Here is a 21,221-nt window from a genome sequence, read left to right on the forward strand (position 1 = left end):
TAGCTCAACGGCAATTACATTGTCCTTTCCTCAGAACGCAAATGTAAATAATGTCATTCTGCTGACAGGATGAGTTCTGTTTTTGAACACGAGGTGTATCGCGATACCTTGCCTTATATTGATCTTTTATCACGTGACACTGCCTTAGGGCGCGACAATGATCTCATCGCTTCTAAGAGTATTGCGATTATCGAATATTTCTGTCTTTAGAGTGCGATGATCATCGATTCACTGTTTTAGAACATTACCGTATGACGATGATCGTAGATATATGTCTTAGCGCGTGACAATGACCTTGTCCTTGTCGTATACCAACACGATAAAGTTAGAACTCTGTCTTACAGTACGACAATAATCGCAGCTTCCGGTTTTTCAAAACAACGGCAAAACAGGAGCGTGGAAGGACAGACATGAGTTTGATTCATTCCTCAGCATCAATCGTATGTATAGCTCACTAACACTCTCTGATCCATGCGTTCCAGACCAGATAGTGGTCACCTGATAATGTGACTTACCATGAGTGACCACGACAAATGACACTGGTACGACATCAGCCATCTGCCGTGATTGATTGTTAGGGCTCAGGAGTCTGTTACTGTCGGGATATTGAATTCGTCATATTTACGGAAATATGTGATAGCTTTACATGATTTCCCCCACAGCCCATTACTATTATAAGAATAAGTGGACAATGCTTGGGTTCAGGCAGAGGTCGGTTGCTCTAGAAATAGAAAGTATACCTAGAATGGATGCATCAAAGATCAAGTAAAGGACAATAATGTATCTCAATACGGCTGAGAAAAGAAAAATTGTAGTAAGACACTGATAGGTCAGTTAAACAGTCATCATCAATAAATAATTACCGTCGGTGACATACGCGCGCATGATGTGTTGAATAAATACCCCGGTCCCGTTATTGTTAGCATTTTGACACAATAATGTACCTACCATTGATGGAAATAGCATCCCGTGTCTCATGTTTTAAATGCTTTGCCATTCAACCTCACTTCTCTGTAAGTGCCTGCTGTGAGTGATGACAACGGGCTACATGAAAGACTTCCGTAGAATGGCTTTGTTATTTAAAATCTGCTGGGATAATTTTGAATGTAATTAAACAGGGACCGTCTATATCCCGATTCGCAAGTCGAAACTATATGTTTTATTTTTGCTTATAATTCAATCAGTTTTAAATATATTCCAAGCTGTGAGGACGTTCTGGAGAACGCTTGTCTAATGGAAAAACAGAGATTTGTTTAATTTGATTTTGTCAATTATATATAAAATAGACACGCTTGTAATGCCCTTAAAATAATTCAATTTCAAAATAAAGATCTAAATATGGGATAAACAAAATTGCAGAAGTAATTTTAGTTGATCTACGTGCCTTAAAAGTTGATTTCATATCTAAAGGAAATAGGAATTATATATCTTAAATGTCATCTCTGCTACAATTGGAAAATATTGTTTCAAATGTAACATTTACCACCAGACTGGCGCATAGTTAAGAAAATATATACATTGAAATACAAATTTTGATTTTCATGTTTTATATATATAGCCAATGACTACGTCAGATGTTATAAAATGTTATATTTTTTTTATGAAACGAATCTTAATTCATGCGGTTCCAATGTTATATTATGTGATAATATCAAATATCACTTGTTATGATGTCAATTTAAATGAGATTGTTTCTATTTTGAGGTGTGTTTACGTTGCTGTGGCGAGGGACTGGTTAGTCTACAATGGATTACCTTGCGTCAGCTGTAGCATGCTCGGATAGGTCTACTGGGAGACGGCTACATTTGCACTATTGCAGCGGGTACACATCCCACCGATTACATCATTCATTGTCACTGTGTATTGTTTATTGTTTTGTTTTGACGTCATCGATTTGTAATGTGCTTACTTTTGGTTATTAATTTTTATTACGTCATCAATAATTTTATGTAATTTCAGCGCAACATGATGATGTCAAAAATAAACTCTTGTAGTTATATAATAAAATGATATAATGATATATAATAAAATAACATATTATATATTCTTATACTAAGAAAAAGTGCTGCTTTGTGTTATTTTGTTTATTTTAACCATGTTATAGAGACACATTGTAATATACCAAAAAACAAGATAGTAATGATTTGCGACAATCTCAAAGGCGAGGGACCTGAAGCTGAGAAAACATAGACAAGTGACATATTTCAAACGCCTAAGACAAAGGAAAAGAGACCTGAAAAGGACGAAAAATAACTCAAATACGAAAGACTCATAAAACACAGGTGACAAAGCTCAAAGTTGAAAACCATAACACCAAACGATCGAAAAGGGCGACGAATCTCAAATGTGATAGACCATAGGATAAGTGGCTACAGACAGGTGGCAAAGCCGAGAGACCCGGAACATGAGACATGAGAAGGGCGACAAAACCCGAAGGCAGTTGTCGCGCTGCTTTGTCTCCTTGTCCAAAATATATACAATGCACCTTTGATGGATGTTGTGTGTCTCCTGTTTCTCGGTCTCCTGATCCTATCTCCTATCTCACTGTTATATATATATATAGACGTATATCACATGCACGTTAAATCAGCAAGGGAAATCTCTAATGATTCACGCCATTTGCTTGTTTTCAAAACATTGGCTTGCGGTTTATATAAATAAAAAAGGAGTTAAATGTGCCATCATGAAGTTGATACAATATGCCTTCTCCTGTGGAGCTTTATACGACAAATGTTCTATAAACATCATTTATTAGATAAAAAAAGAAGCGATGCACTGTCACAGGGGATCTTGTGTTCGGATTTGGGTGAGATGTCTCCCTCCCTCTCGCTGATGAACGATTGCTAAAATCAATAAGATTTAGTCTTTTAACTTGTAACCGAATCTAACGTTCATAGTTGGTACGTGACAGCCTACATGAGGAACCTTTTATACCAAGTACAGATACTCTCCATCACAAAATGTTATTGTCGCATATTGACACACATTTATTACAGTTCACATCAAAGGCCCGTTACAGTCGATCAATACAAATCAAAGTTTAATCACATTTGCGATAGAATCAAACGTCCCTGTTGGCTTTCTGTAGGGAAATTCTATACATGGATCCAACACCATGCATAGCGTGCAGCCTTTCGCTGGAGTCACAGATATGTTGTAATATCCACTTTCCGAAAGACTGCGTCATACAATAACTGCCCGACACTATTACGACATGCTGGCCGCTTTACCAGCACGACCACGTTATACGCATAAAAAATACATTTTTATATCAAACTTGCTTATTTTGCAATAATGCCTATTTTAGCATGGGCTTAACATATTTTAGATTTTAAATTTTCACTCTGCGAGATATAAGAAATATTGACCAATCAGAACACTTCTTTCTATTCATCGCATTGAAAGCAGCGGAGTTCCTTTTCAGATACAGACGAACTGACGGTGGGATAAGTAAACATGGCGTTATTATTTTTCATATCGGCTACAGTATATCTCCACTTCTTATATAGCGTAAGGCGACAAAACCAATTCGGAAGAAACACCAACGCAATGACCTCTTTCTAGATTGGACCAATCTTTCACCATGTTCTCAAATATCAAACCTACAAGTGTCGAAAAGTCCAAAATCTTAAACAAACACTATTTTTCTGATTTGATTTAAACATTTTTTTATTTGTCATTCAAGATATAGGATTAGGCACAAGTTATCTCAACTTAGAAACGCTCTCTCAAATACATGTCATTATATTGATTACATGACAACAACAACAAATATATTTATAATATATATGAACAAAGAAGAAAGGAAGGGAAAAGGGAAGAAAAAGAAATTTATAAGAATAAGAAAGAGAGATGATAGGATAACACTATTTTTCTCAAAGAAGCAATTCCGCTCCCATGCCTGGCGTATGGCATCCGAATCCGAAATCAAATCATTTTAGTAGATAATGGAAAAGTTTAGCATGTAAAACCAAATGAAATGAAATAAATCTCGGTAGCAGACAGTGTAATGCCGACACTGTAATAGAAAACGTCGAGTCGAAGCTCTACCTAGGTATGTTTCATTGATAATGCGAGGATGACCTGGACCAACTATCAAAAAGCTTGTAATGCTATTTTTGGCTTCTTTGAAGATAAATATGTTCATATATTACATTGTTTCTCAGAGTAAGCCCTCTCATATATTACCGTGTTCTCAGGGTAAGTCCTCTCATATATTACCTTGTTTCTCAGGGTAAGCCCTCTCATATATTACCTTGTTCTCAGGGTAAGCCCTCTCATATATTACCTTGTTCTTCATGGTAAGCCCTCTCATATATTACCTTATTCTTCACGGTAAGCCCTCTCATATAATACCTTGTTTCTCAGGTAAAGCCCTCTCATATATTACCTTGTTCTTTATGGTAAGCCCTCTCATATATTACCATGTTTCTCATGGTAAGCCCTCTCATATATTACCGTGTTTCTCAGGTAAAGCCCTCTCATATATTACCGTGTTTCTCATGGTAAGCCCTCTCATATATTACCGTGTTTCTCATGGTAAGCTCTCTCATATATTACCGTGTTTCTCCGAGTAAGTCCTCTCATAAATTACATTGTTTTAAAGAGAGATCAGCTCTGTTTTATATTAAACTGCTTATGGTAGATATGCCCACTCCTAGATTAAATTGTTTCAAGAAAAACATGGCCTCTTACATTTTACAGTGTTTACAAGGGAGATTTGTCCTCTACTATATCGAATTGCTTGTGAGAGGTACATGTTTTCCCACTTACAGATCGGAGTGCTTCTCGACAGATATAAACGTCACAGACAGAACTATTCCATGAGTTGTTTACGAGTTCATGCATAACATTTCTGGGAAGATATGCTCATACAGAAGTATGTTTCTCTTCGAATGGGCATATCTTCCGTCGAGAAGAGTTTTACAAGTCCCTGAGCTGTAGTTGGTTCAAATAACACAGGTTAAACAGAAAGAAAACTGATAAATTACATGAATATTGACATTCTTTGACAAACATAGATATGTAAGAACTCTAAAGTGATAGTTTGAAGTCATGTGCATTGGACAATCAATAATACCGTGCTGTTCATATTCGAGGCAGTCTTATTTTTTTTGCTTTCTTTCTCAGTTTCTATGTCTCATTTTTCTTCCTTCTTCCACATGTCTGTGGCTATTTCGTCTCTATCTGTCTCTTAAAATGTCCATTATTGTTAAATAGTCAAAAACTTTAAAATATGTGTAGGAATGTTTGTTCAGATAATTGTGAAAGCTGCAACTGATGGGGAGACATCACGGCGGCTGAACCATGGCTGTATTGTCGTTATCTGAGGGCCGTATACATATGTGTATGTTATATTACATGTCGAGCAATGGTATAATGAGGTATAGAAGGCTGATTCATTCTTAAATGTCACCTCGGTACGGCGTTTGTTCTACCACACCAATTATAACCAAAGGCTTCCCTTCGTTATTACGTTACAAACAATCCCGGATAATGATTTATCGGACGCGTCTGCTTTCTATCGCTTCTGACAATCGACCGGTGTTAGAACACCGATGTCCTAATTAGTAATTAAAGGTTAATTGGCAGCCTTGATAGCAAACACTACCACAGCAGCGAACGGAACGAGTGGATTATTGATTAGTGATCCCATGTTAAGGATAATGTATATTGGCTGTGTCGATATTCGGACATGGACAGTTTGAGTGTAGGTACTGCCGAAGAAAATTAAAGCAAGGAATTCTAGAATGTAGGTTCTGCTGTGTTTGAGACTGGAAAATTTCAGACACACGGAACGTTTTAGCAAACGAGCAATTAGGACAGGCACTACTTTTCAGACAGATCGGTATATTTGTAATAGTGTAGGTACTGCTGTGTAAGGGGACAGGCAATATTCAAATATGAACGGTACATTTGTAATAGCGTAGGTACTGCTGTGTTCGGGCACAGGCAATATTCAGACATTGAATGTGATAGCTAAGATACTGCTGTTGTCGAGGATAACGATGTTAAAATGCTTTATAATAACTATTAAAGGAGAATAAGTTGTTTTTTCGCATTTATACTGGCGATTTGAACATGAAATTTGACTTGAGACCGACACGACAAGTCGAAAGTTTAAACCAAATCTTATGTTCTAATTGTCAATATAGACACGAAAATTTGGTTTTATTTCCATTCTAACACTGACACGTGCTACAGTTATGTCTTTTGAGAAAACCTTATATATATTTGGCTAAAACTACACAGTAAATTGTGGCATCATGTCGTGTCGTTCTACATCGAACTGACCAATCATAATAATAACCTTTCAAAATCGGTCATTTTGTCCCGCCCCCATTGATATGAACTCTTTTTGTTAATGAGGCGAGATATTTGGATAGTTCCTAAAAACAACCTAACACCAGCGGTTTTATTCACCAAATACGGATTTAAATCCGACGTATTCTCTCAACTTTTTGTCAATTTGCATGGCAACCTCTGGGTATCAACCAACATGGTTGATTTTTCCTGTGAAGAATTCTATCGATCTCGCGTAAAATTCCTTACACTGATATTTGTGCACGTAAAATGTTTCATTTGTGATATGGGATTTAAGAATACATTGATCGGATCAAAGTGTCTGTTATAAACAAAAGAAGCTGTAAGATATATTCGCTATTTATCTGAACAAAAGTTCTATAAGAGTTAGATAATGATCCGCATCAAATCAAAACACGGGTTGCAAATGAATTGTTATAAAATATTCAATACAGTTTTTTTTATGACAAATATTAAAATCCGGAAAAAATACAGCGCAGACAATACCGTATTAATGACGGGCATTAATAAAGGGACAGGATCTTTATCATACGTTACCGTCTGAGCTCTAATTTGCTACATTGTAAAGGTGCAGATGTTGTGTATCAGATTATAATGTATCTTTACAATAGATTATATGTCAGAATACAGGTAAATAGAGGTAACAGGCGTTCTACATAATGGCAAACAGCACGCGCTCTTCATGTTATGTTAGAGTCATTACTGTTAATTGGCCATCCAAGTCCAGGCGCGTCAGGAATCACATATCAGCCGACAAATCGGTCGATATATATTGACCTAACGTCCAAACATCTTGTCAATATTGAAAGCATGTCGTTTCAAATACTTATTGAGATCCTGGTCGAATAAATCAAATTCAATACATGAATCATTTGACTTTTTTGCAATTGTTTTGTCAATTGTTTGAAAAATGTTTCCCGTTTCTAGTTTACATCTGGCAGTCAATTATATATACCGGAAACTGCCGGTGTGAAGCGGCAGCTAACAGTTGATGAGCCGGAAGCTACCCGGTGTCGTACCGGTAACTGCTTGGCGTCTAAAGGAAATAAAAAAAACCTCGCGACTCAGTGCCAAAATATAATGGAATTGAAATGTAGAATACGATGAACGGAATGAAGAATCAGCTCAGCAGTGTTGTAACGGGACTGGGCCTCGTTGTGGCCATTACGTAAACAGGTGCATCGATCACGAAAGGGTGACTGTGTCGTATAATAATGTTGAGACACAGTTATTGTATGTGACGTCATTAATGTCTGAATGAGATACGATATACTGTTGCTTGTTCGTGCCTGACATAATTGTTATACAATTGTTTCATGGCTATTTGGGGAACAGTCAAAACTATCATCCCGAGGTAGGGGGAAACCCTGGGCAAACAGTTCCACCGGGCTTCCCTCTACCGAGGGATGGTAGTTTTGAATGTCCCCCAGTTAACATTGAAACAATTGTTTTATCACCAAATACACATTAGTATCAATGCTGCAGGTAATAATGACTCGCTATTGCATTGCTTCGTCTGCGTAAACAACACTGAGTCGCGGTCATCGAAAAGCTTGAACAGTTTTTTTTTCTGCGCATCAAATTCGCGCCGGGTAACAGTTAGCTTTGGCCGGGAAAACAGTTTTGACTGTTTCACGCCTACAGCCGAAATTGGACAAAAAGCAAGAAACAGTCAAAAATTACTAATTATAATTTATATGGTCTATTGGTTAATATTGCATGACTGGTTTTTGAACGAGGCACAATCACCGTGTATGGCGTCGCTGGTTTCTTATTGAGGTGAGCAATATGTGTATGTCATTAATATCACTGATCATTACTAAGCACGATCAGTGTGTGTGACGTCACTGGTTCGTGTCCATTAAAAAACGACCTAGTGACGTCATAGCCAGTGTGTGTGACGTCACCGACGTCACTATGACAGTGACGAGACAAGTTGTTGCTATTTCAGTGTATGAAAATATTTCGAAAGGTGGAAAGAATTTAGCAATATATTGTAAATAGGTAATCTCATGTTTGAAGAAATCGGAAGAGTTGAAATACCTCAGTCATACAAGCGTTTGTAATAAGGTTAACAGGAAACATGAACAAACAACCGATAACAGAGTGATGCTCAGTTTGTTTCAGAATGTATTGATTCCTACATGACACGAGACCAGGCATACAAGTATGGTAAGCTTAGTGCAAACACAGCTGAAACATTTGCACTAACATTGATCTTGTCTTCAGGGATTAAACGGCGTGACTTACACGTGGTGTATTATTATATTATTCCTTTGAAAACCTTGTTTGAATAAAACAAAAATCAAAGTTAAAAAAATACCCAAGCTCTGCCATCCAGTTAAACATTTCTGGTCGTAAAGTCGTGCCGCGATGTCTGAACAGTTTCAGCTTTCTAGCTCGATGTTAATGCGACTTAGTCTGGTCCCGCTTCACCATCACGAGCATCTAAACTCGCAGGCATATTGAAAATTAAGGCGATTTATGCTAATAGCTGTTGTTATGCTGTTGACATGATAAAGATATAGGCTAAAACATCACTAGAAAATTACTATGGGACAGGGTTAAAAATCAATGTCGCATATATATTCCTCTCCAATTTAATGGGCGCCGATGGATGAGATATCTACGTGTAGGCTCTGTCGTAGTGCCAAGGGGACGCTACTCGGGAAAACAATACAGGACGCAGTGCTTTGTCTCGACCAACATTATTACTCCGTTAAACTCAGGCAAACATCCAAGGCTCGACAAACAAAGTAGTTCAGATCTTATAGTAGTGCTATAGTTACGGCCAGCTCGTGGTCGTAATCCATCACGGTAAAGGACATGTGACAATAAGTGGGAAAGACACGATTCCGTTCTAATCTGAAAGACATGCCCAGTCTCATACATAAAATATCCTTCAAACTGGCATTATTGGATAACCCGGAACAGTGTTGGCGACATAATATTAATCAGATAAACCAGTTTCTCTTTCGAAAACCGGAAGTAAGGTGGCCAACATAAAAACTGGAGACAGAAACTAATAGCTAAAGCGACTCCGGAGATGGCAACCTCGAAAGGTTATTGGAAGTATTTTTTTACACCATGAAGTTGTACAAGACTGTTGTGACGTCATAATTGAAACACTGAGATCATACAGTCAATCACAGCTCTGTTAAGTGTTATCAAACAAGTGTTCATGAAAACAATTTATGTAATGTTCGTTGCTTTTCTTTTGCTCAACGCATTGACATAGAAAATCTAGATGTTAACTTTCCGCGAGCAATGAAAAACATGTGATAAATACATTTTCATAAACTCAATAACTTCTTTACATTAATGTATACCTTATACCAAATGTAATTCGGAACTTTTTAAGGATAAAACAGTAAACTTCGGAGTCTTCCCCCTTCTAGAAATTCCCCCTACTCCCTCAAACTAGGTAACTAGGTTACACCCATTTTAACTTATAAATGGAAATGTTATGTACATGTTCGTATAAAGTAGATCGTTTTAAAGCGTTTCTCCTTAATATACAAATTATATATTATATATAATACATACAAAAGTACATTTCTGTTACTCCTTAACTGTCGTTATCTGGAATATCGTCATATCTACCGTACTTATCAGAAGCAGTAAAACCTTATTGGATTAAGATCCATACCAGGCCTGGATTTATATGTGGTACGGGTAATATTAGGGCTCATTAGCCGAGTATAATCAGCGCCAAGCCTACGAATACCCTTATTGCGGGGTCTAGGTACACTTTCGGTCCGATGTATCCTGTCCTATAAACCAAAGACGGTCGTTCATCAGTCTCTGCCGGGATGACAACCCTCATTGCGGGTTTTATGTATACTTTCGCCCATCTGCCGCCCCACGTGTCTCATGTCATAGTAGAGAAACGCTACAGTACTCTTACTGCAGGGATTACGTATTGTACTTCCAATATCATGTCTTTTGATATCGAGAAGCGTTTTGCTCTTATACCCCAGAGATACTTTTGTACCGTCGATTCCTGTCGTGAAGACGCCCGACCTTCACCATTCACTACCGGGACACATTAATATAGTACATAAGGGTATAAGTCGCTCGCTCAACTCCCAAAAGAGCGATTCACTGTTTTACGTAAAGACTCGGTGTACTGCTCTTAAGTTGATACATCTACTACGACAATCAGATATTGATGCAGTTTTGATAGTGCAGGTGCACCAATACCAGGTTATGCGCAGTCCGAAATAGAAATAACTATCTCATTTTAATTTATTTAATTGTCCGGTCCATCAAAAAAATTAAAAGCAGATAGTCAATTATTTCCGACTAGGTTATGTGAGGCAAATCGAGACCTGATTATTTCTATTTAAGAAATGAAATACACAATTTTGTACATTAATATTTCTAAACCCTGTATAGCAATGCCTGTCTGAACTGGACAGCTCTGGGACAAACATTTTCGTTTGAATACACAGGTATAAGGATCACGAAAACTCACCTACGTCGGTGGTAGATACAGTAGGACCCGGATATCGTTTTGGTTCTGGATTATAAAGTGTCCGGTTTATAAAGGGTTGCACGTTATTGTTTTATATACAGCACTTTGTACCCAAACGTGTATTGGTTTCGTGAGATCTGACCCATCGGTAATTACCCACTCTACTTTAAATTACACTTGCTACCAGTAAAGTATCATAAGTTATCAGTTTGATGAAAAAGCCCTATCTCCACTATCCAGTAAAGAAATACAAATGTTATACCAATTCATGTGTGATGATAGAATAGCTCACCCGTATCTGTACTGGCTCAATATTGATTTTTTGAATAATGACTAATATATCCTGCCTCTATAAATTTTAGCATCAGAATTATTTTTTATAGATAAAAAATGTCTTCAGGAATTGATAGATATGTATTTTTAAATTTGTTATATGAATTATTAATTTGTAATTGGACTATTTCCCATTGCATACAGATGTACGCAAGCGTTACACTTGGCCATGAGCAGCTGTGAGCGAGAACTATGCAACAGCAGTTTACATTTGGAGAGCGGGCTAATGGATTTCCTGTTCATATTATATATCATTTATTTAGCTATGTTACATATCCTCTCGTATGTAACAGGTCGTTATAGAGCTTTGGACAATCTTCGGACACAAGTCTTCGCTAGTCTGGACAATTTTTGAATTAGACACTTGCTATTACATTATGTTCCTGATATATCAAGAATTAAATGTCGCTAGTAAATAATTAATCAAAGTCGCTAATTGAGTCCGGATTACTGCGTCCGGAGTAACGAGTTCGGAATATCAGAGCCGGATTAACGAGGTTTCATCGACAACAGAGAGATGTCACATGATGCACAGGTCGCAATCTCTATTCAGAGTTGTCGTTCCTTACACACACTGTGTGAAGGGACGACAACTCTGGGTCGAGATCGGTACAGGTTGACCAAGTGTCCAACGAAGACCTGATTAACAAGGACAGTTGGCAACATACATCAAAGCAGAGCCGATCAAAATTCGTGATAAAATCTCCGAAACATAGCAAAATAAGCATTTTATGCTGTACGGGTTTTTTCTTCAGAAATGTCGATCAAATTCTTCCTCTAAAATGCAGAACATGATATGTTTTTCTAGTTAAAAAATCTGTATAGCAAAATTTTAGCTTATATATTGTTGTAATTATTATATTTCGTAGAAGACATTACGAAATTATAATTGCTGTCTGAGACTGCTGACGTAGCATCAGGGATGTGTACGTATACATAAACTGTGCACGCCCTGTAATCGTACGGTGATACATACTGTTTTTCAATCAGTGCTTTACACAGTTAGCGCCTCGTGTCTCACTGGTCTACCATACATTGTAGAATAAACAGAAGTACGTTTGGGATGTCGACCAGGAAGGCAAATAGGCACGTTCATGAATCATTCACGTTAAAATAACCTATCCGGTAGCTAATGGGAAAAATCGATACATAGATATTGGGACCTTTATTTTTTCGTCTCATCGCATCAAGACGTTTTTCTATCAAATTATTTAGTGTTTGATCTGTAGACGTAAAGAATGAGATGTGTTTAGCCATTTTTAGTATGAGCCAGACAAATAGATATACGTCCATGACAGTCGTGCATGGTAAAGGATCTGTCTCCATAACAACTCCAGGAAAACGCCTGTAAGCAATATGGCGTTCCTTCGAATACCATCAAAACAAATGGATATAATAAACATGAAAAAAAACACCTTTTCAGTTCACAGAGCGTAAAATTAATCATTAACGCGAATTAACGATAAAATACAATTGTACCGGATGTAAGCGCACGGGGAGGAAACCAGAGTATATGGAGAAAACCAGCGTGTTGGGCAAGTTACCCCATACCTTCTAACGTCCGATCGGGGAATCGAACCCCGGCCACCTTGGTGAAAGACAAGTGCGCTATAAACTGCACCACCCGACCACCCACGATGTTCAGCCCTAAGACAAGCCAAATTTCCAAAACATTAGTATAAACCAATAAACGTAAGAACTTTAATCCGAGCATATTTTCCAATAAGAAACTGTTCAGATCTTCTATCAAAGTGTTAATAGCAGTCGGTGACCAATCACGATGTGACGTCAAATTCAAATTTTGACGGACATTTACGAATATGATTTCCGGTTGATTTTCGTCGCCCGACCGAACTGGTTACCATAAAATACACGACGTTGCTCCCCAAGAAAGTAACACTCTATCATTTTTAATCGGGTCTTCTCGTTTTAATGTTAGAGTAATTAGGAACTAACATTGTCGTGACGTCAAATCAAAACTTAAAAAGAAATTCCCGAATGGCTTCCGATATATATCTCAATGTAAAATATCGTATATCCATGTATGATTGTTAAATATTAAATGTACACACGAAATAGGTTTGGCACATCAGAATATCTACCATTCATAGATATTACATACCAACTTATCAAAATATAAGAATATCAATGTTTCTTGTGTGTTGACTCTGTGATATAATCGGTAGATGTGTGTGTTGACCCTGTGGTACCTGTACATCTAGACCCAGTTACTTATTTGATTCAACATGTACTACTCTCCCAAGAAATTATGTTAACAGTGCTTATGATTATAATCATATGTTGATAAACTGATAAAACGCTCTGTTTTCACAAGATTTCTAATGTAATGCAGTGAGTACAAGCGAAAGTTCCCTTTAATTTTTCCTGAAGATTTATTTTTTCTATGAAATGTTTCAAACGGTTTTTTGGCGAAGATTTCAATCCTCTATATGAACAATAGCTTGAGGTTTGTTTTGTTTTAATATATCTGAACAAATACTAACAGCATTCAATATTTAATTTGCGACAGATTTTACACGCGACTAATCTGAAGATATATAGATCGCTAAAACTAACTAAGCTACAGTATTTAAAACAGTAGTGTAGCATACTGAAATTTTCCAGAAAATGTTTTTAGTAATATATTTTAATTCATTTCATTTTTATGATTAATATAGACCGTCCGTATCAATCATAAAAAAGGAAAGAAATTGAAAATCTTCTTGAAAAATTTTGTATGATAAAATAGTGTTTATACACATTGACAAATCTCCAATCAAAAACTACCTAGTGTAGTACCAAATTCAATATTATTCATATAAAAAGTAGGGTTTTACTTGTTAATAATTAGACTAAAAGGGGGTTCCCAGAACACAGGAGATTTATTCTAGGGCCCAGTAGATTATTTTTCCAGCTATCCCTCCCATACCATCCCCCTACCTCGGCGATACGCGCCTCAGACGATCAACCCTCTGCAAGCAAACACTCCGAAATGTTCAAAACCTAAAATTACGGCAGTGTCATTTGACATGTGACGTTTTCGTAGTGGAGCGTCAATCAAAGCGTCAGATGATCCCGTTATAATGGATCTGGGACTGCAAAATTCTGTGTTGTAGCAACGTAATAGTTTAAGACAGTTGTGTGTGGGCCATCACGCTAATGACAGTAAATTACCTCTTAGCCTCACCTCGGTGAAATATCAAGGTCCTAGTGTATGCTGGCTCGTAGTTTTAGATGTCGGCGCTTGGCTTCAATATTTCACTGTTCCAATTCATTACACATTTAAAAGGGATTTAAAAAACCATTACGGTCTCGTTTTATAAAAATCACTACGAAATTTCGAGATTCATTATGAATTTCTTACAGATCAATACTTGTTTTCTCATCCAAATGGTTATACATATTCATGGTTATGTTTATTCGTTTGTTTATTTAATAGATAATGTGAGAAACTAAACTAAACGGAATTTTCAAAACATGCAATTATAATAACATGAGACAGTTATAGAACCAAGAAACCGATTCAAATTAAAGGCCACATTCATGGTTTTTGAGGTCGAAATAACGAGGTTCAATGATATTACAAGGCACGTCAAACATATCGGGGTGTACATACTAAACTATGGTTAACATTGAAGTCTTTACGTCTGCATGCTCGAAATTCTAGGGTTACGCGCATTTAGGTTCTCTGCGCAACGTTAGGGGGCGTAACCAAAGGAGTTTCCCATAGGATAGAGGATGCGAAATTCTTGGGGTAACGCTCACCTGCGTTTTCTGCACAACATGGGAGAGGATAACAACGGAAATTTCGAGGATTGTACATTCAATGCACGTCTGTAGTAATTGAAGAATAGTGTACAATGAATTGAGCCTTCGATATTTGGTACAGTAAAACGTCGTTATCGCGAAGATAAAAAAACATGATATAAAAATAGTATTTATTGAATTTGATTTCAAATACATACATTAAACAGTCATTTCATAAAAAAAATCGAGATAAAAGTGGTTTTCGAGATACTTGAATTAATTGTAACAATAGTAAAATTATAACGAAGTTCCTTTTTTCATCACACGACTTCGTTGTCTATCTATTCAATTGTGTAGCGAAAAATCACACCAATATTTCATCTTTGCGATTTTTACCGAATAGTTTGGTATTTGTTATCATAAAAGTATGATCTTACACTTGATGTTTCCATTAGGATAATATTTCATAGAGATTAATGGTTGCTATCTTAAATGTGTGTAGACATCGCATTGCTCGCTTAATTTATCTGTGGTTCCAAAATTTGTGATAGGAAATAAAGGACATAATTACTATTGTCAGACACACCAGAATGAAGCGTAATGGGCAACAGACACGTGGTCAGTATGTCTGAAGGCCGCTGCGCTGCAATGGAAATATATAACTTCATCCCTTATAACTAACATTTTTTCAAAATTGTTCCCGTATTAAGTAATAACACGCGCACTTGAGATTATTTTCGTGTTGAAAGGAAGTTATATCATGAATAGAACACCACTCGACCGAAACTTTGCATATTGACTACAGTCTTACATTCACGACATCGCAATGCAGAATGCGTTGACTGCTTCAGATAATTGGGAATGACAGTATACGATAGGGTGATATTGACATGACAGCCTATAATGATCACTGTGGGCTCTATAACGCGGGCGTGTGGTGTAACACTAGCACTTTGTGATATTACTTACCTATTCCAGCTCCAATGATGACCCGTCCAGCAAGTAGGAGGTACTTATCCCCGGCAATTGCCATACAAACGGCCCCAATGGTGAACACTATGCTAGCAGCCATAATAACAGGCCGACGTCCAAGTCGGTCATTTAAATACCCTCCTATGAGTGCAAAAACGGCGGCAGCGGCGACGGTGACGCTAACAATAAGTTCCTGCCAGACCGACGACAGATTGAATTCATTCCGGAGCAAGATCATTGCCCCAGATATAACACCAGTGTCATACCCGAACAGAAATCCTCCTAGGGCCGAGAAAAATGTCAACACGTACACAAAAGTTGGTGTTCTTGGTTTTGAAACGATGCTGTCCAGTTTGAGTTCGTGCCGCTCCTCTTCTGGTTCCTCATAAAGGGAGCGGGGCCGGCCCCCATTAGTGCTCCCGTTTGATTTGATACTCATGATGCCCTGTAGAAGCGCACCTGGCGATCTTGTCAACCCCGATGCTACATCCTCCGCCTGTCCCTTTCACTCTGATAGCTACTGTACTCGGCTCGTCGTGATTGCATTGTCGCGTCAGGGGGGACAATCTGATCGATACCCACGTTTGCAATCCACAAGTGACTGAAACCTTAGCCGTATAGAGCAGTGTGATCGATCGCTATTGACTGTATAAATCGAGCTTGGAGAAAACCATTTTGTTGTAGTCCAAAATCACTAATGACGTCAGAGAAAATAATGATGGTCGTAAACGATTTAAGGACTGGTCCACACTGAAAGCTCGGTGAAAAAGGATCGTCAGGCCCTCTTATAAAACAAACAATTTATCGATTCATTAAGACGGCCGTGTTTCTGCTGTATAATAAAACATAGCCTACCTACTTTTGAAGTGCTAAATTCTTTGCTACTTTTACTAAATAATTCAATGCAGAGTTGTAATACTTTACTTGGCGTTTTATGCTGTAGGCGGAACTGATTATCTGCCCTGTGTGTACAAAAACAAACTAATAATTCATTAGCAGTAAAACTGATTGACTACGTATGTAGGAGAGGAACAGATAAACTATGTACCTGAGATGTCTGTCACGTAGAAAACATACAAGTATACCTGTATATTTATGTACTGTTGGTATATGTTTGTCATATTGTGAAGTTTACCTGTGATACAGTGTACCTATGTATACGTGTATTGATACTGTATGTAGTGTGTATGCTAATATTCGTGTAGGCTGATAAAAAGAAGACACGGCCGGCTATGAAAGGCTCTTGTGTTCACTTTATACGGATACAAATAACAAGAAATTGACATTTGAAATTGTGAATGAAATTGGATGAATGAAGCAGACGACCTGTTGGGTTGTTAATTTTTTATTTTTTTTAAAAGATCTGCAGTGAATATAAAGTGTAGAATTATCTATGAAGCGTGCGGTAAAATGAAGCTCCTTCCTTTCAGTGTATAATGAGTCGAGGCACCCATCCTTGCAGTGTGTTGCGATACGAAGCACTATCTCTGCAGTGAGTGGTGAAACGAAGCACCACCCCTGTGGTGTTTGGCGAAACAAAGCACCATCCATGCAGTTTGTGGCAAAACGAAGCAGTATCTTTGCAGTGTTGTAAAACATTGCATCATCCCTGCATTATGCGGTGAAACAAGACATAATCTCCGCAGTGTTTAGTGAAACGAAGCACCTTCCCTGTAATATGTGGTGAAACGAAGCACCACTCTACAGTGTGTCGGGAAATGAAGCACCTTCCTTGCTCTCTGTGTACAAAGATGGTTTAGTGGGACGTAAAAATAATATGATGAAATCCTAATAGAAAATCACCTCGTTCTTTTGTCGCTAGCATGGGGAAACAATACATTTGCTCTGATGCTAATTGCGTGTGAAAGAACTTGCTCAAGTTTAGTGGGACGTAAAAATAATATGATGAAATCCTAATAGAAAATCACCTCGTTCTTTTGTCGCTGGCATGGGGAAACAATACATTTGCTCTGATACTAATTGCGTGTGAAAGAACTTGCTCAATATTCCTGATTACTTTAGAATGATTGTAAATTCTGATCGATGATATATTGCATTATCTGATGAACGTTTGGTTCTGTTGAAACTCGTTATCTCGAAAGAAGTTTGGCGGAAAACTGCCCGTATTTCCCTAAGTCGGCATTTATGAAAACGGGAAAACAAATTAAAGAATAAAACATTCCGTGTATCAAAAATGCATACAAAAGATATAGAACCAATTGAATATGAATTTTTAAACTGCTGAGAAATTAGGTATTGCTAATATGATACTGCAAATATAGCCATATACACTATATCTATGAAAGTGATGGGGTTTCCCGGACTTAAAAAAATACTTTCAACACTTTCCCATCAGCGGACCAACTTTTGAACAAACTCTTTGTGACCGTGATGTAATATGCAAAAACAAATCGTATTACGGAAAAGTGGTCCTCCTTTGGGAAAGTGCTCAAATAATGAAAAACAGGATTGATCAAGTTTCTCTAAACTGCGACAGGTGTTTCTCGGGTTAAATCAGTTTGAAATTGCCGATATCCATATGTTCTATGTAGCCGAATATGTAACGCAGTTTACTTGTGACTAAAAAATAAACGGTGCAGGTTCGAATCTTCCCTCATTTTTTTTTTTTTTTATTTATTTTTTAAATATTTAGGCATGTGCTAATTTTCCTTAATGAAGCAATATTTTGTTTTTCAAATCAATGGAAAAATTTGTTAACATTTTAATAACATACCTTTTATCAGTTTTGTTTGTAATAATTTCGTTACTATTTAGTGCGACATACTTCTATCAAAGCATGTCAACAAATCCCTTCACACGTGTACAGTACAGCTTTGATGAAATTTATGAACTGTTTGACCCTCCAACTGGCAAACTAATTATATCTAGTGCTCAAACACCAACAAATAATGCCGAAATACCAAATATGTGGGATTTGTTGCGTCAGAATAAAAAAAAGGGCAGGCAAGAAAAATGAACTGTTGTTATCGGAAATATTTTACCGAAAATGCGGGAAAACTTATCAGCGAGGACAGCCTCATTTGCTTGAAATGTCATCTATGTCAATCGTGAGGAACCAGACCTTGTCCATGCTCGTCTTAATTTCCGCCATATTTCATCAAAGCAACACAACCTCTGGGTAAAATTTTCACAGCGCAATATAACCGGCTGGTACTGTGAATGTCGAGCAGGTGCCCGTACTGTTGGACGCTGCTCACACGTAGCCATGGTATTGTGGTATTTATGTTTTGCTCGACATGCGGATTATCGCCCGAGACCGGATACTTTCTCAGAACTCATTCTGAATGCTACCGAATTACCGAACGCAGGTAGTAGTGATGAAAAATTAAATCCGTTCAAAACTGTTTCGTATAGATTGCACGATCTTGTATTACATATAAGCGTATACTTTGTTATAAATCAATATAAATAACGTGAAATAAGCATTGTGTTGAGCCTTTATCGTTAAACGCATGTATTAATAGCCATGGCCTTAAATTCGTCTTTTTACAATAATCTATTCTTAGACACAGGATTCCGATATAGCTACCTGTATACCTGAGGACGCGTCATAACAGTGCACGGTTGGCTGCGCGCACTAGCGTAACATAACTTTGGGGGAATTTAGGGTATGTGTTTCAGGCTCTGTATGATATTGACAAAAGTTAGATAATATGACTCCTTTTTCATGCTTGTTGCGGGCAACCATCTGAACTTCCCCTCTTCTGCTAAATATGTTTCCGATCATTTTTAAATGATGCATGAGTCCTATTTTCACAAGATTGCCTAATGGTTGGCGTTCTTTTTCGACTTAATGATTGTTTAGATAGGCGCTTCGTTCATCTTGTGATTATCTTAATGAGTGTTGGCTATGCTGGTTGATAATCATTCCTCGAAGCTGGCCGTGATGCTGTAACTTGAATTTAGGTTGGCTCTGGTTACGGGCATTAACTATATAAAATGATATTATCTGTGGTACATGTAGCCATAAGATGGAAATGTGATAATTGTGGAGAGCCTTTTCTTATTTGCTATATTTCAGCATATGTTTCAAAACATTTTGCCTGCACAAGGCTGAAAGAAGTGTTCCTTAGACCCTTCATTTCATTTCGTTGGGGTGATACGGTTTACTGTTTCACAATTAAATGTCAGATTTGCAATACATATCTGTTAGTGATCATTCTTTAAGAAGCAGGATAAGGGGAAGAGTCATTAAAAGAACGCTAAACGTGGTGTCGTTCCATTGTCTAACATCAATGTAGAGAAAATCGTCTCATTAGATTATATTATAGCTAATTATCTTTACCCTGTATTTTTCTCTCTCCAAATTTCAAGTGACAGTGATGCAATATTATAGAGATGTACACAAAACAATTCTATTTTCCAAATTTTTGGTTAAAAAATAATAAGTTGTCGACATTGATGTCTTGTTTACCTTTTAATATTATCGTAAATTATGTACGGTGTAGTTGTTTAATTTCGTGGTGCTAATATTTCGCGGTTGCCCGTTCAGAACCAGTATACCTGGATTGAATTTCACGCAACATGGCTAGATAAAAAAATTGCGATCATTAGGTTACTTTCATATTCCGATGTTTGGATGTATTTTACTGGTGATCTGTGAAAATGTGATATTGAATTGTTGTTTTATCCTGATAATTTGGTAGGAATCGGGCAAACAGACTTTTTCTTTTATGTCTGCATATTTATATCACGGATAGTATATTGGTGATCGCGAATATAGCGAAATTAAATCCCCCGCAAATATGACCAACTTTACAGAATGGTATAGTTACGCGTTATTCAGCTGCTAACTAGATCTCAAATCAATCGTTTCATGGATGTTTTGGGAATTATCCCAACTGTTGTCCACGGGTATTTGATATGATTTGGTTGCTTCAGTCTTCGTGCACCGAGGGGAAATAGTTTTTTTTTAATTTTCCATGAACAGCCATGAAACAACTGTATACAACTTAATCCATCAGGTAACGATTACATATTACTTTACGTACGAGTCAATCCCTTACTCAATCAACGCCATCAATCATATTGGATACCTGAGAAACTCATTGGACACCTGAGAAACTCATTGCGATACCTGAGAAACTCATTGCGACACCTGAAAGCTTCATATTCATGAATTGTTTGTTTGATTTTGTTATTGAGAAGAATAATCGACAATTGCTTTAAAGATTGTTTTGGCCTTTCATTCATTACACTGCTCTCGTTCAGAAATAAAAACCTTCTCATATCGAGGGTATTTTCAGTATTTAAGCAACGTGAGTGGTGAGAGAGACCGTTAATAACGTGTGTCTAATACGGGGGTTTGGATGTGGAAAAGAACTTTCATATACACTTTTTGTCTTTT

The 21,221-nt window shown here is 37.3% G+C and overlaps 1 protein-coding gene across 1 annotated transcript in view; it reads right to left on the reverse strand.

The window, feature by feature from the left end:
- LOC110465177 (proton myo-inositol cotransporter-like) overlaps positions 1-16,634 on the reverse strand; it is a 63,842-nt gene extending 47,208 nt beyond the window's left edge. Inside the window, exon 1 of the mRNA XM_021520833.1 lies at positions 15,851-16,634. Coding sequence (XP_021376508.1) covers positions 15,851-16,292 — 442 coding nt within the window. The 5' untranslated portion in view covers positions 16,293-16,634. The remainder of the gene's footprint in view (positions 1-15,850) is intronic.
- Positions 16,635-21,221: the final 4,587 nt, after the last annotated feature.

This window comes from Mizuhopecten yessoensis, unplaced genomic scaffold, assembly GCF_002113885.1.
Source record: "Mizuhopecten yessoensis strain PY_sf001 unplaced genomic scaffold, ASM211388v2 scaffold11059, whole genome shotgun sequence".
NCBI classification, from domain to species: Eukaryota; Metazoa; Mollusca; class Bivalvia; order Pectinida; family Pectinidae; genus Mizuhopecten; species Mizuhopecten yessoensis.